The following is a 16,661-nucleotide window of genomic DNA, read 5'->3' as shown; positions in this document are numbered from 1 at the left end:
TTTAGCTATAAAAATTACCCGGTCAACCCAATGTAAACAATGGGTGCTTGACCACAAGGCAGAGAGGATGAAGGAGAGTAGAGATTGGAGCTCAACTCTGTTTTGGTATTGGGCCCTTGTTTCTGGTTTTATGTCATTTGGCTTGAGTGGGGAGAGGGAAGAAAAGCTGGGCATAGATCTATTTAGATATTTACAGAAAGACTGGCTTTAACCCACTGCCCTGGGCCTATCCTGGCTTATCTGACTAAACTTCTTCCAACCATCCTGTTCATATTCAGCCTGAGAAACTATGAGGAGTGATCAGTTCTGTGGACAACACATGGGAAAATACAAAGGAGGGGGTTGGAGGTCAGGAACATTTATTTGAAAACAGTTTTATATGAAGATTGATTATACATAGGAAAAAGGTTTCAGGAAAAGTAATATGACATAGAAGGCAACCTAATGCCTTGATACAGACATGTCAGAAAAATGTCAAAGGCAAAAATAAGGTTAAAGAAAGAAAGAAAGAAGGTTACAGAAGCAGCCCAAGACTAGAGAGAACAGGGATAAGCTGGGGCAAACTTTCAAGACATACTGCAGCTTTCCACTAGATCCTCTGTACTAACTTGCCTCCTTCAGGGCCCTTTAGACCTGAAAAATAAGCTCTCAAGTTTTTCCCATCACGTTTATCCTAGGATCCTTCTATGTTTACCCATTCATCACTTCCTGGTGACACCTAGTGGTATGATTTAGACCACAGCCCTGAGTCAGGTCTGTTCACAAGGTGACTACAGAAAATACCATGGCTGTATAAGAACAATCAAGTACTGGCCAGGATATGATCTCAAATGCAATGGTTTAAATAAATTAAACTCTGTTCAAGCCTTTCTTTTCTTCCATTTTTTTTTTAAATTCATTGATTTTAAAGAGAGAGGGAAAAGGGAAGAAGGGGAGGGAAGATTGTGGCAGGGAGGAAGAGAGAGAGAGAAACATCAATTTGTCGTTCCACTCATTTATGCATTCATTGGCTGTTTCTTGTATGTGCCCTGATAGAGGACTGAACATGCAACCTTGGCTTATAGGGGTGAAGCTCTAACCAGCTGAACTATACCCAGCCAAGGCCACCATCAGTATGTTTTAAAAGTATCCTAGGTAAGGGCAAAAACTGCAAACAGGGTTGAGCATCACTGCTCTAGCTGCTGAAACACCAGAAGCTGAACTGTCCCAAGCAACAAGGTTTGTTCACATAATATAACTCACCATAGACTTTAAACAGGACAAAGGTGGGAATCACCTAGGAATGGGAGAATAAAATATGATAGAAGGGGAAGAATGGGAACGGCTCAAGTGACTTGTTTGAGCCTCTCGGACTGGAGATAAGCACACCCACCAAAGCATTTCAGATTGTGACTTTGAAACAACAAATTTTCTGAAACAGCTGGATACCAATACATAGAGCCACTCAATGAACCAAAATCTACACAACTACAGCAATCTGCATGTATTTTTTTAAAAATTGATTTTAGAGAGAGAGGAAAGGGGGCAGGGAGAGAGAGAGAGAAACAAAGAAACATCAGTGTGAGAGAGAAACATAGATCAGTTGCCTCCTGTATTTGCCCTGACTGGGAATGGAACCCACAACCTTTTGATGCACAGGACAACGCTCCAACCCACTAGGGCATCTGGCCAGGGCCCCATCCGCATGTTTGTGTACAGAATAAGCAGTCCTTCAAAGTTGGGTTTTTTTCTAACTCAATTTTAAACCAAAATTGCATTTGTTGCATTATTTGTATCTGTCCTTCAGCATTCCCTTTCTGGCCATCGCAGCATGTGAGAGAGACCATTTTTTGAAGGAGAAATGTAGTTCTGAGTTTTGAGTTATTACTAATATCACCTCTTAAAAAGACTTGGCAAATGACTTCAGATAGGACCATAACAATAATATCCTGCACTGAAATTTAAATCCTTCATCAGGAGAGGCTGGTAAGGCATCATGCCAGAGAGAAAAGGAGCATCTGGTAAGAAAAAAAAAAAAAGCGAAGGGAGCGGCTTACCTGTAAGAATAGTTGTTCCATTAAACAATCCAGTCATAGCTTCTCTCAAAACTCAATCACCTCACAAACTGAATCAAAGCTAAGAGACTTAAACCAGAAAAGACTTGGCAGAATCAGGCGTCTACCCTTTTTCTATCTTATCTGTCTGAGATCCAAGAGAGGAGTCCGATGATAACAGCCCTAGAAGAAAGGGTGCAAGGCAAATACTGGAGAGCAACCTGGGGAGCCCTGCCATGACCCATTGTTGGCACGGGCTGTCTCTGAGTCCCTGAGTTTGATGTTCAAGGAACACTAAAGTCAGTCAGCTGGTGGCTTCCCAACCTCTCAAAATCTGCTATACCATAAATGGAACACATTTATGTTGCACATTATCAAAGAAGGAAGCAGCAAACAACTCGATTCTGTAATACTGTAACCGTTAATAAATAGTCAACTCGGATGAGAAAAACATCCTTCCCTAAGGTGTTGCTATGGCAGCTATTGCAGGGGCTTTAAACAAGCTATTGCAGGGGCTTTAAAATTTCGCAGCTATGTCTTAAATATGCATAATTAATTTTTTTAAAACCACACAGCCAGTACAGCAAACTGCTTGAGTCCTTTACTGGTATTTGACAATGGGGTATAGTAGGGAGACTTATTTGAGTTTGAGCCCTGACTTATTCACTCACTCAACCAGTTATGTTGAAGGCCTTGAGCAAGTCAGTTTATCTCTTTGGGCCTCAGGTTCATCTGTTCCCAAAAGGGGTTAAACTACATCATCTCTAAGTTCCCTTTTCAGGGCCAATTTCTTTTCTCATGGGGCCTTGCCAAGGGTACTGAACCGATTTACTTAGCCTCTCCAACACAGTGCCAACTCAACTTAATCCTAGTGCAAGGAAGTACTTTCTCCAAGAGCTTAAATCTACCAGTTTTATGCATGAAAAATGAGGCTGCTGGGCAGGCGTGCAGGATACCTGTGATACTGTGAATTATAATAAGCATATATTTGGACTGCATCCCCATTTCTAGCACAGAGCTTCTAAAACTCTTGGAATTTCCTAATAAGTGACAGAGAGCATGGTGTCTTTTTTTATGTTAATGAGGTGACTTTGGGACTGTCCCCAGGTCAACTAAGGATGAGGGCTGGTTGCTAGGGGGCTGGAACTGTAAGTCCCACCCCTTGATCTATTGGGAGGGAAGGGGCTGCAGGTTGAATTCATCACCAATGGCCAAAGATTCAATCAATCATGCCTCTGTAGTGAAGTCTCCATTAAAACAAACAAAAAAAGAACAAGTTCTAAGAGCTTCTGAGTTGGTGAACACATGGGTGTGCTGGGAGAGTGTTGCACCTAGACAGGGCATGAAAATTCCATGCCCCTTTCCACATACCTCACACTAAACATCTCTTCCAACTGGATGTTCATCTGCATCCTTTATCCTATCCCTTTATTTAAAAAACTTTTTTAAATCATTTTTTATTTTTTCAATTACAGCTGACATTATTATATTAGTTTCAGGTGTACAACCCAATGATTAGACATTATATAGCTTACTAAGTGATCATCCTGATAAATCTTGTACCCATTTGACACCATACATGGTTATTAGAATATTACTGACTATATTCCCTACGCTGTACTTTATATCACCATGACTATTTTGTAACAGCCAATCTGTACTTCTTAAATCCTTCATCTTTTTCACCCATCCCCTAACCCTTCTCCAATTTGGCAACTATCAAAATGTCATATGAGTCTGTTTCTGTTCTGCTTGTTCATTTATTTTGTTTTTTAGATTCAAATGTTAATAGATGTGTATTTACTAAAATTTCATTGTTCATACTTCTGATCTTTTTTCTTCCTTTTTCTTAAAGACCCTTTAGCCCTAACTGGTGTGCTCAGTGGACTGGGCATCATCCTGCAAACCGAAAGCTGGGCAGTTCCATTCCCAGTCAAGGCACCTGTTGCGGAAGTGTGAGAGGCAACCAATCAATGTTTCTCTCCCTCTTTTTCTCCCTCCCTCCCTTCCTCTCTCTCTAAAAATAAATAAATAAAATCCTGTGGGTTTTTTTTTTTAAAAAGAAGACTCTTTAACATTTCCTATAATAAAGTTCGGTGGTGATTAACTCCTTTAGCCTTCCCTTGTCTGGGAAGCTCTTTATATGTCTTTCTATTCTAAATGATAGCTTTGCTGGGTAGAGTAATTTTGGTTGTAGGTCCTTGCTTTTCATCACTTTCAATATTTCTTGCCAATTTTTTCTGTCCTGCAAAGTTTCCATTGAGAAAGTAGCTGACAGTCTTATGGGGGCTCCCTTGTAGAAAAGCAGAAACTGCTTTTCTCTTGCTGCTTTTAAGATTCTCTCTTTGTCCTCAACCTTTGGCATTTGATTTATCACATGTCTTGATATGGGCCTCTTTGTATTCATCTTGTTTGGGACTTTCTGTGCTTCCTGGACTTGTACATCTATATCCTTCACCAGGTTAGAGAAGCTTTCTGTCATTATTTTTTCAAATAGGTTTTTAATTTCTGCTCTCTTCTCCTTTAGGCACCCTCATGATGCAAATGTTGGCATGCTTAAAGCTGTCCCAGAGTTTCTTATACTATCCTCATTTTCTTGGATTCTTTTTTCTTCTTGCTGTTCCAATTAGGTGTTTTTTGCTTCCTTATATTCCAAATCACTGATTTGATTCTTGGTTTCATGTACTCTACAGTTGATTCCCTGTCAATTATTCTTCATTTCAGTTAGTGTAGCCTTCATTTCTGACTGGTTTTTTTTTATGGTTTCCATGTCCTTTTTTTATGCTGAAGTTCTAAGTTAATCTCCTTTTCCCCTAAGTCCATTGAGCATCCTTATAACCAGTGTTTTGAACTCTTCATCTAGTAGGTTGGTTGTCTCCATTTTGTCTAGTTTTTTCTCTGGCATTTTGTTCTGTTCTTTCATTTGGGTCATGTTTCTTTGTCTCCTCATTTTGGTTGCCTCCCTGTCTTTGTTTCTATGTATTAGGTAGAGCTGCTACGCCTCCCGGGCTTGGGCTGTATGTAGTAGGTGTCCTGTAGGGTCCAATGGCACAGTCTCACTGATCACCCAAGCTGGGTGTTCTAGGTGTGCCACTTCCTGCCCCCCCGTGTGGGCTGTGTACACACTTCTCTTAGTTGAGCCTGGATTGCTGGTGGCATGTCAATGGGAGGGATTTACCCCCAGGATGATCAGCTGCAGAGACTAGCTGTGACCATTGTTGAGGATTGGTTGTGACCATTGTGGAGGACCAACCCTATGGAGAAGGACTTACTTCAGTGGGACTCTGTTGCCCACTGAGTCTGTCCCTTGAGTGTGTCATTTGTGGAGGTGGTTGGGTGGTGTTTTGACATGGTCTGAAGCTGTCCTCCAAGAACGCTGGCTCTGGGGCCTCCCAGGAGGTGCAGGTCAAGGTCAGCCACTGCCTGTGTTCTGCCAGGGGACATCTGGCATGAGCTACAAAGCAATGTGCAGATGAATGCCACTTATGCTGGGCTTGGAGATGCCCAGGAGAGGCCAAGCTGCAAACCAAGGCCAGCTGCCACTAGTGCCAAGCCTGGGGCCATCTAGCAAGAGGTACACGGCACAGCAAGGCTAGATGTTTGAGAGGTTTTAGAAAAGTCTGAAGCACGAGCCAAGACAGTGGAAAAACCACTGGAAACAGCTTGGGTGGGCCTGCAAATTAGTGGGGCAGGGCCTCAGAATCGCCAAGGCAGGTGAGCAAGCACTTGATAGCCAGGTTAATGGAGACTCAGATATGGGTCCCACGTACAAACTTGGTTGGGGAAGGGCTCAAAAAAGGAATAATGGCCTCTGCCCACACTTCTGTTTGGGAGAAAGCTGCCCCTCCAGCTCTCACTCTGATATTAGTTATCAGGGAACTGAACTCAGTTTCTCCCTGTATATCTCTGGTGCCCTCCAAGCTGCTGTCCCAATGCTGGAGCTCCAAGAGAGCAAGTGAGAGTAAGTCTGTGTGTGGGCCCTTTAAGAGGAACTGCCTGGAACCCTAGCAGCCTTATGCCTCACTCGGCCACAATCCGCACTGGTTTTCACTGCCAGAAATTATGGGGACGTCTCTTCCTGGTACTGGAACTCTGGGCTGGGGGGATTGGTACGGGGCTGGGACCCCTCACTCCTCAGGGGGAACTTCCACAGCCAAGGTATCCCTCCCGATTTTAAACCACCACATGTGGGTATGGGACCAGCCCGTTCTGTATCCGTCCCTCTTATACCAGTCTTGCTGTGACTTCTTCTGTATATACTTAATTGTAGGACTTCCATTCAGCTAGATTTCAGGTGGTTCCAAATGACGGTTGCTCTGCACTGTAGTCATAATTCTGATGTGGTTATGGGAGGATGCGAGTACTGCATTTATGCATGCCACCACCTTGACCAGAAGCCCTTCTATCCTTTTATAATAAACTTGTAAATGTAACTAAATGTTTCCTTGAGTTCTGTGAGTCACTCTAGCTAATTAATTGAATCCAAAGGTGTAGGAGGTCATGGGAACCTCTGATTTATAACCAGTTGATCAGAGGTACAAGTAACAATCTGTACTTGCAACTGGCATCTGAAATCCAAGGAAGGGGTCCTTGGAACCTCTAATCTATGGGTGGTTGGTTGATCAGAAGCACAGGTGCAATGGGGGTCTGAAGTGGAGGGTGGTCTTGTGGGACTGAGCCTTTTACCTGTGGGATCTGATGCTATCTCCAGGTAGCTAGTGTCAGAATTGTAGGACACCCAGCTGGTGTCCCCAGCACTGCTTGGTGGTGTAGGAGTAACCCTCCCCACATGTAGAAAGAAATTCATCTCAGAACCATGTCAATATATTTCCTTCTAGCAGTTACCTTTAAAATCCTTCCAACCAGAGTGGTTTAAAACGGTGTCTGAAGACATTTTATACTTCCTAATCCTTAAATGCCTACATTAGAATTACTCTCACCTCATATTCTTTACTTTCACTGTATCCCTGGATGCTTGAATATCTGTACTTTAGGTACTTCCTAATTTCTAGGCTTTATACACTATTTCACCTCCCTTAGTATTCATACTTTTCAAAATTTTAAAGCAGAAAAACCCTTTATTCAAAGGTAATGTTCGTCAGAACACCAATACATGAAACAGATTTAAAAAGGAGGGAGATGGTTTGCCCTGATTGAAAGGAGTAGGGAGGGGAAGGAACTAGGGGCAGTAAACTCAGCTCCTCCCTCCTACCCATGCCCCGAACCACAGGTGTATCCCAGAATCTTCAGGAGATTCCCAAGGTTCCTGGACCTTCAAGTTACAAAGGGTCAATGCCCACAATAACTTAGTCTCGTTTCTGAAACAAGATCCACTGCCGCAATTCAGGTGTTCCCAGAGTAACTAACTTTAAATCCTTTGAAATTATTTTGACATAATCTAATCTCTGGTAGCATGCAGAAGTGGTTGTCTCTGGGGAAAACAACTGGGTAGTTAGGTGAGACGATTTATTTTTGAATCTTTAAATTGTGATCCATGTATTACCTACATACACACAAAAAACAATTTAAAAATAAACAAAAATTCCATAAAAATCATTAGGTGTCTATGGATTTCTGTACCTTGTTGTCCATAATTGTCCACTGGCCCTCAGTGTTCTGCTTCAAAACACAGTGGTTTCGGGAAATCATCAGAGGGCAGATTTTTGATACCAGTTGGTATGTAACGCCAAGTCCTCGTCCTAAAGTCACCTAGAAGACAACAACAATGTAAGAGACACCAGCAGCCATTGTGCTGATAAAAAGGTTTACAATCTTGTCAAACACATGTCCTGACTTACGAAACTAGACTCCCATGAAACCCACACAGCTCCTCAGCAATCTCCTCCTTTGGCTGCCATGGAAGCCACCAGGTGAAAAAAGGCAAGAAGTTGTGACAAGAAGAGACAGGTGAATGGATTTACTCATGGAAAGTCAGGGTTGGTAGGACCCTAAAAAGTCATGAGACTGAGGAATTCTTTCTGCACACCCTCATCAACCAGTCTTAAACACTGCCAAGAGCTATGGCCTCTATATAAGACAATTCATCCAATTTTTTAATGGCTCTGACTTAACATCTTTCTCACTATAAATTCCATCCATTGGCCCTGGCTCTGCCATGACATCATCAGAAAATCTACAATTCGCCTCCCACATGGGTGCTATAGTGTCTACCAAGTCTTCTCTTTTCTTGGCCCTATGTCCCCAGTTACTTCAACCTATCTCTTATGGCCTAAGTTTGAGTCTCTTCACTATCCTAATGGGTCTTTGCTATCCTGGATGCCACAGTAAGAAAAATAAACTTAGTTTCTATTACACAGTTGAATCCAAGTATTACTTTCCCAGTTCTAAATACTATCCCCGGAGCGTATAAATTGCATTTGCTTTCACAGCAGTTCTGTCACACTACCACTATATCCTCAGACTTAGGAATGATTATATTTCTTGGTCTGACCCTCCTCCAAGAATTGCTATGTTAAGTCATGTGTCTTCTGTCCTATACTTGATAGTTGGTAAATTTGGATTCAAGTGCAAGACCTTACATTGATTCCTATTAAACTTCATCTTGTTAGCTCAGCCTATCATATGAGCTTGCCAAGACCTTTATGAATTTTTAATCTGCCATCAGACATACTCATTACTCCTTCCAACTTTGAGTCACCCACCAAACTGATATGATGCCCTCTGTACCTTCATTCAAGACATAGATACAAGATTGAAAGAGGATGTAGCCAAAGGCAAAGCTCTCAGGAAAGCCTAGTAAACATTCTATCACAATATTCTGGATACACCCTTTAACCAGTTGTAAATTCAACCAAAGTCTTTGCTTCGAGTCCATATTTTCCATCTTATCCATAAGGGCAGCATGGGAGCCCCTGGAAAAGGTTACAAAGAAGCACAAATTCACATCTAACATACTTTCCTGATGGACTGGTCTAGTTCATAATAATAACCCTGTCAAGGAAGAAAATTGAAATTCTTCTGAGATCCAAATCTTAGAGTTCTCTGCTTGCTCTTCTTGGTGCACAAGCCACCTCTTTAATGGCCCACACCACAACCTTACCTGGGAACATTACAAATGATCTGTAGTTTTCTAAAAACTGCCTTCTTTGCTCCTTTTGAAAATCTTTCAGGACCATCCCTGTCCTCCTCAGTCCTTCAAAGCCCACATGACTCTCCCTGCCCTGATCTAGTCTTCCTCTACAGACTGTCATCTCAGTAACTGACAATATCATCCGACCATCTGCTTAGCCTAAAACTCAGGAGCCATTTTTGATTCTTCTGTCCCTCACCCCACATTCAAGTCATCAGCAAATTTTACTGGCTGTAATTTAGTATGTCCTAAATCTCTTCCCTTCTATCTCTATGGCCAATACCATAGTCAAAACAACCTGGCTTCCACTCTGCGTGGGTGGCCCAGTTGGTTGGAGCGTCATACCCATACACTAAAGGGTCACAGGTCCAATTCCTGGTCAGGACACATACCTAGGTTGTAGGTTTGATCCCTGGTTGGGGTGCATACAGGAGGCAACCAACTGATGCTTCCCTCTGACATTGATGTTTCTTTCTTTCTCTCTCCTCTCTGCCCCACACTCTTCCTCAAAAATCAATAAACATATCCTTGGGGAAAAGACAGCCTGGCTTCCTCCAGTTATGCTGTTTTTGCTCCTGTGCTGGTCCTCCTAAACTTTATTCTTCACAGAGCAACTGGAGTGGTAATATAAAAACTTTAAATCAGATCATTCCCCTTCTCTCCTTAATATTCTCCAATGATCCAAACTTCTTCCTATAAGACCCTGCATTTCTGAAACCCCTCACCTTTTTAGTCTTATGCTATGATCAAAAACACTCACTGCTACATGAAGGTCTTTTCACCTGTTTTCTCTACTTAGAACATTCTTTTCTCAGGCATTTACATGGGCTCCTTCTCATCTTTCAAGTTTCACCTCCTCAGAGGCCTATCCTGATGACCCTATTTAAAATTGCTGCCTGCTCTCTACTCCTCTGTCTTACCCCATTGCATTCTTTATGTTACTAGTACAGACTTATCACAAGACAAAACTAACTTGTTTATTTCTGTCTCCCTCCTACTAGAAGATAAATTTCATGAGCAGGGACCTTATCTGTCTCGTGTACCACTGTATTTCTGTGCCTGGCATGGTGCTCAGTAGATAGATATATGTGAATAAATGAAGAGATCTTGCTTATGAGTCCTCCCAGGTTCTAAGAGGTCTTTTTTAGGGCATAAGTTGGAAACTGGGTTATTACCACTGAAAACTATGGATCAGCAAGCAGCCAGGAACTCTTACAATCTGATTTGTTCCCCTTTAAAATTCTGTGGTGACCACCTCTACCAAAACCCCAAGTCTAAAGTTTTTTAGTTCTTTGACAGTTTGCCAAAAATTCCATTAACTATGAAAGTTCCTCTGAATTTATTTATATATATATATTTTCTATATATTCCTCTGAATTTTTACATATATAAATTGCCAAAAATTCCATTAACTATGGAAGTTCCTCTGAATTTATTTATATATATATTTTCTATATATTCCTCTGGATTTTTACATATATAAATTGCCAAAAATTCCATTACCTATGGAAGTTCCTCTGAATTTGTGTGTGTGTGTATCTTTAAAAATGGACTATTTAAGGGCTTATCTGTCATCCATATTCAGCAGAAATTTCCATTTAGGTAGCTTTAGTTCCAATAAAGGAAGTATTCTATGATCAGTTTTAACAGTTAAGGGGAGACAGCCAGTCTGCCATTGTGAGTAGCCTGGGAAAAGTATTACAGAAGAGGGAGAGAGTGCCTTTTTCTGAAATTGCCTCCTACAGACTATGGATCTAGAAAAGAAAGGAAACACTTTTTTTTGTCCTTCCCTTCACTGTCTGGTCCTAAAATTTACGTTAGTAAACCACAGCTCAACAGTCTGCAGTGAGCTTATCCGAATATCCCAGCACCATTTGTTAACACAAAACTAAATTTCCCATGGGAACTGAGTGCCAACAAACCACGAACTCATAGGTTGGGGTTCTTTCCATTTGCTGTACAATTCTGCAAGACTTTAAGCTTGCTGAACTGACATCATTGGTCTATAAGATCATCTTGTCCTTAAGTACCTTCTCTAATCCTATCCCTTTCCTCCTGGGAATGATGCCTACTGTTTCCCAGAAGACCAGCAAATATTCTAGAACCATCCTTTCCCTTTTTCCAACTCTCTTAGTGCAAAAAGTTTCATGTAAACGAAACACAAGAGAAGAAAAAGGGAGAAAATGAAGATACTATGGCTTTTCCCAAAGGCCTAAATACTTACAGGGCCAGGAAACTAGCTAATTTGCAACTTTTCTTCAGAAAACTCTCTAAGAAATTTAAAGACACATTCAGACAGACAATTTACTACAGTACTCCCTACAGTGAAATGAGAGGAACCTTGTTTTATTATTTTATCTTTGAAATCTAAGACTATGAGGTGAACTGGGAGGACAGGAAACTGATATTACTCTGTTATAATCAAATGATATCAGCATACCTCTTTCAAATTACGTGCACATCAGCTTGCACTATGGTTTGGGACCATTACAATAAGTAGGACTTCATCTCTTGGCTTTGATTCAGGTCTCTCTTCATACACACTGCAGGCTATGCTCCAACTACTTCCTAGGATCCCCAACTCTGCATACAGCCCAGCCTGGCAGACCTCTCCACCACACCAGGAGTGAGGCAGGCCAATCCTCCCATGTGTTTCACCATTCCCTCTGGTTTTTGTGGGTTTCTCCCCAGTCAAAATTATCCAACAGTTTAAAATATGTATAGAAAAGGTTTTTAGTCCTTGATGCCAATGTTTTAATTCTTTCTGTCCTCCCCTCCTCCCAAGACTCATAGTGTTACCAAGCTATTCAGAAGTAATAAATTAATCCACAGCAATTTATTATGAAGAATGAGTTAACACTTGACCTCTAAGTACCTTAGAGGGTTGTGTGTGGGAATACAGTATATGTGTAAGGGCTCAGATTAGGCAATTATGTGAAAGTGCAAACTCTATACAAAATATAATTACTATTACTCAAGGGTTAGTATCTTCATTTGTGAAACTTTCCAAAGGTGTATAATTCTGGAATGGGCAGTGCAAGGAAAGGCAAATGCTTGCTCACTGAAAGAATGAATGCCTAATGCAGACTTTTATGCACTGACACCTGGAGGCAAAGAGAGATGTCGGGGCAGAGGTGTCTTCCCGATGTTCTTCAAATCACAGCAAACAAATAACCCTTTATAACCCTTTATAACCATTTAATTTAGCAGCAGTTAAGGCTAGACCCGAGTCCCTCTTCTGAATTGAGGAACCACTGCTCTAAGATATCACTAAATAATCCACATCTTGGCACTTGATTATACAGCCTGCCTTAATGTTCTCAGACTGCTTCATTGTGTATAAAATCCTCTTTCCACAGTCAAACCATAAACTCTTTGAGGGCAGAAGTTTTTCTTTGGCTCCCTTATAGTACACTAAACAATGTAAGTACTCAACAAATACGTGGGAGACTGAATTGAGACTATATAGTTTATAAGAAAAATCTAATCAAACATACATACATAATAATAAAAGACTTCTTCATCTTTCATACAAATTATTTACCAAACCCAAATGGTTCCGGGTCACAACCAGCTGGTCCCAAATCCAGCTCGCCGCAAGCTGACTGCACTCTTTTAACTCTCCCTCCTTCCTCTTCCATCGCCCTTTTCTGGAACCACCACCCCATTCCAAACGTCCCTCAAAAGAAACTGTCTCACCTTTCCTCTGTTTTTTGCATTTATGACCGCACTGAAAAACAATATAAGCAGCCCCTATATTTCTCCATCCCTACTCCCCACCCAGCTCAGGGGATGCCGTTTGGCAGTACTGAGACTCACAGGATCAATGTGGCCCACCCCACAGTGCCTATTTTCCTCAAGAGCTGGAAAGGGAGGCATTTTTACATTAAAGTTTGAGTATTTTGACCCAAAACTCACAACCGTTTTCAAAATAAACTCTAGAAAGTTCACGCTCTCCGTCTAGGTTGGGCTCCGCACGGCTCCGCGCGACCCAAACTGGGACTGCCCCCTTCCCTCCCAGACCAGTTGCCTCCGTCTCCTCGAAACCCCAGCTGCTCCTCACGTCCCCTACACCCGCCTCTACCCGGCTCCTTCCTGCAACCGGACTTCCCAGCTCGCCATTGAGGCCCGTCTTTTCTCCCACACGGTCACTACTTCCCACAAACACCTCCCACCCGAGGCCCTTCCCCCCACAACCGCTCGCACCAGAACTCCTTTCGCCCTTCCCTCCGCCAGGCCCCTCGCGTCTCTCTCCTCTTCCTCCCTCCCACCCCGTCTTTTCCATTTAGCCCTCGGGCTCGGGCGCCTCGGCCCCCTCCAGGCCCGGCTACTTCTAACTCCCAACCTTCGAGGCCTCCCGCTCACCTCGTTTCCATCCTCCAGCAGGAGCCACCCGGCGTCCATCCCCACGCGCCTCAAGCACCAGCTCCGGCCTCCGGGGCGGTCCCTCGGAACCAAGGAGCCGGGCTCCCCCATAGCCCACTATAACCAGCACTGAGCCAGACCCCGACCCGGGTTCCCGCCGCCTCTTCGCTTCTTTGACAACATAACTACACAACAGACAGAAGCAATCGCACCCCGCTCGACGCGAGCTCTGGCTCGGGCTCCGCGCCCCGCCCGCCGGCAAGCGAAGTCACTGCGCCTGCGCGAGAAAGGGAGGCGTGGGGCTCGCGCAGGTGTGCGGCTCACTAGCCCCAGGTGGAGTCCGGGTCGACGAGGTAACCTAACACTCGTGTCATACCCTCCTCACCATTTCTACAAGTATCTCCCCAGTCCTAACCGCCCTAAACTGGGAACTTTTTTTTTTTTTTTACATTTTGCTTCATGACGGTCTCCATAAAACTATAGCCAACCTTTACACAACTTTAAACTTGTTATTGCTCTTCCTGGTGTGGCTCAGTGAATTGACTGCCAGCCTGCAAACCACAGGGTCGCGGGTTTGATTCCCAGGCAGGGCACACGCCTGGGTTGCAGGCCAGGTCCCCGGGGGGCGGGGGGGGGGCGAGACTCCAGAGGCAACCACACATTGATTTATCTCTCCCTCCCTCCCTTTTCTCTACAAATAAAGTCTTTTAAAAAGTAAAATAAACTTGTTATAGTTTTCAAATGTTAAGTCTGTTCCTAAATAGCATCTATTTTGCATGACTTTTTACTAATGGATTTTTAAAAAATGAAACTTATACTCAGCAAGTCTATCGAGGCAGAAATCAGTTACTTGGGGCTATGTGTGGGAGCCAGTATGGAATGCAGATAGGCTTGAGAAAATTTTGGAAGATGCTAGAAATTTTCTAAAACTGGATTGTAGTTATGACTACACAGTTGTATACATTTACTAAAAAGTCATTGAACCATACATACACTACCAGTGGATGAATTTTATGATATGTAAGTTATCCTCAATAAAGCTGTTAATTTAAAAACAAAACAAAAAACATCTCAAACGTCTTCATTTGATTCTCCAACGTAGTGTGGTAGCTGCTCCCTACAGTGAGTACTTCTGTGATAACTCAATGCTCCCTTTTGTCATTTCAATTTTCCAACACCTGGTTAACAATTTTCATAAATTCTGTTGGGAGAAAATACATATATTTTAAAAAGCATACAAAGTACATTAGTAAATGCCTAACATCAGTAAATTTATTGAAATCTAAGTGCTAAGGTTCTGGGCCAAAACTCCCAACATGCTTTATCTTATTTGCTTGCTCCTCACCAACAATATGATGATGGGGGTTACAATAATAATTCCTATCAATACTTTATGGATGATAAGAAAAGAGGCACAGAGAAGCTTAGGAAATCTTCCCAAAGCAAAAATTAAATGGTGGAGTAGGATGCCAACTGAAATCTGTTTCTAGAACCTACTTTTCTAACCACCGCTATAACCCAAGTCCGGAGTGTGTTATCTGTGTGGCACTGTCAGGTCAAGAATTTCAGCTTGTGGTGTCACAAAGGATAAGAAAACTTGGTGAGTGCCATAACTGCACCCTCAGACAGACACTTCCCTAAGCTTTGGATGGGTTTCTGTCAGTGCATATACCCCACCTTAGTGTTCTGTCCCAGGAACAGCAGGTGTGCCTGGAAGCCATCCTGATGTTACTTTAGGCTCCTTAGGCTCTTCCTGTCTGTGATAGGATCTCAGACTTTTCTTGTTTTTAATAACTTTGAAGAGTACTGGCCCAGTATTTTGTAAAATGTCCCTCAACTGGGATGTCTCTGACATTTTTTCTTATTATTAGACTGGGGTTATAGGTGTTAGGAAGACCACAAAGATAAAATGCCATTCTCACCAGATCATATTAAGGATATAAGCTGTCAGCACGAATTATCACTGCTGATGTTAATCTTGATCATGTAACTTAGGTAGTGTAGTTACTCTTTCCCCTCTTTCCTGTAGTGTGCTCTTTGAAAGGAAGTCATTATGCACAGCCCACACTTAAAGAGTGGGGAGTTTTGCTCTACTTCCTTAAGGTCAGATTATCCATATTAGTTATTGGTAATTTTTCTGCACAGATTTGTCTCTTTTCCCCCATTTATTTATTGAGTCATTTATTTATATCAATATGGACTCATGGATACTTATCTTATACTTTGAGATATAACCCAATACCACTTTATTTTGTTACTCAGATTATTCCTACTTTAGCTACACTGTCCCATGACACAACTCCCATTATGTGTTTTATTGAGCACTTGCTTAATTTCTGGTGCAAGATATTTTAGATCTAGAATCAGCCATTTCTCCAAGGATCTTAGGTTTGTTTTATTGAAAAATGGTATTAGAAATAAAGATCTTGGTACTAGGTATGCTTGTGGCCAATGGAATGTCATTGCTTCTAGGCTGTCTCAGCTGACAAAGAATGTCAATTACTTCTAGGCTGTCTCTTTTCTCTTGCTGCTTTTATGAGCCTCTCTTTATCTTAAACCTTTGATCTTTTAATAATGATGTGTCTTGGAGTGGGTCTCTTTGCATCCATCATAATTGAGATTCTCTGTGCTTCCTGGCTTTGCATGTCTATTTCCTTCACCAAATTAGGGAAGATTTCTTTCACTATTTTTCTCCACTTTCTCGTTCTTTCTTTTCTCCTTCTAGCACCCCTATGAGGCAATTGTTGGACCTCTTGAAGTTGTCCCAGAGGCTGTTTATACTATCCTCATTATTTTGGAATCTTTTTTCTTCTTGTTGTTTGGCATGTTTTTTGCTTCCTTACGTTCCAAGTTATTGATTTGATTCTCGGCTTCATCCATTGTGCTGTTGTTTCCCTGTAAATTGTTATTTCAATTAGTGTATCTTTTGTTTTTGACTGGGCCTTTTTTATGCTGCTGAGGTCCTCACTAAGTTCCATGAGCATCTTATAGTGTTTTGAGCTCTGCATTGGATAGATTGGTTATTTCCATTCTGTTTAGCTCTTTTTCTAGAGTTTTGATCTGTTGCTTCATTTGAGCTGTTTCTTTGTCTCCTCACTTTGGCAGTCTCCCTGTGTTTGTTTCTATGTACTAGGTAGAGCTGCTTTGACTCTGTGTCTTGTTAGTGTGTCTTA

The 16,661-nt window shown here is 42.1% G+C and overlaps 1 protein-coding gene across 3 annotated transcripts in view; it reads right to left on the bottom strand.

The window, feature by feature from the left end:
* Positions 1-13,706, bottom strand: part of RNF8 (ring finger protein 8) — a 33,315-nt gene extending 19,609 nt beyond the window's left edge. For all 3 annotated transcript variants that reach the window (XM_054569304.1, XM_054569305.1, XM_054569306.1), the window contains exons 1-2: positions 13,489-13,706; positions 7,614-7,742 (exon numbers count right to left, since the gene is read on the bottom strand). In XM_054569304.1, coding sequence (XP_054425279.1) covers positions 7,614-7,742; positions 13,489-13,599 — 240 coding nt within the window. In that variant the 5' untranslated portion in view covers positions 13,600-13,706. The remainder of the gene's footprint in view (positions 1-7,613; positions 7,743-13,488) is intronic.
* Positions 13,707-16,661: the final 2,955 nt, after the last annotated feature.

This window comes from Pteronotus mesoamericanus, unplaced genomic scaffold, assembly GCF_021234165.1.
Source record: "Pteronotus mesoamericanus isolate MK-2021 breed Mesoamerican mustached bat unplaced genomic scaffold, CSHL_Meso_final contig_20, whole genome shotgun sequence".
Lineage (NCBI taxonomy): Eukaryota > Metazoa > Chordata > Mammalia > Chiroptera > Mormoopidae > Pteronotus > Pteronotus mesoamericanus.
Note: the sequence above shows the minus strand (reverse complement) of the source record. Positions and strands in the feature narration are given on the sequence as shown.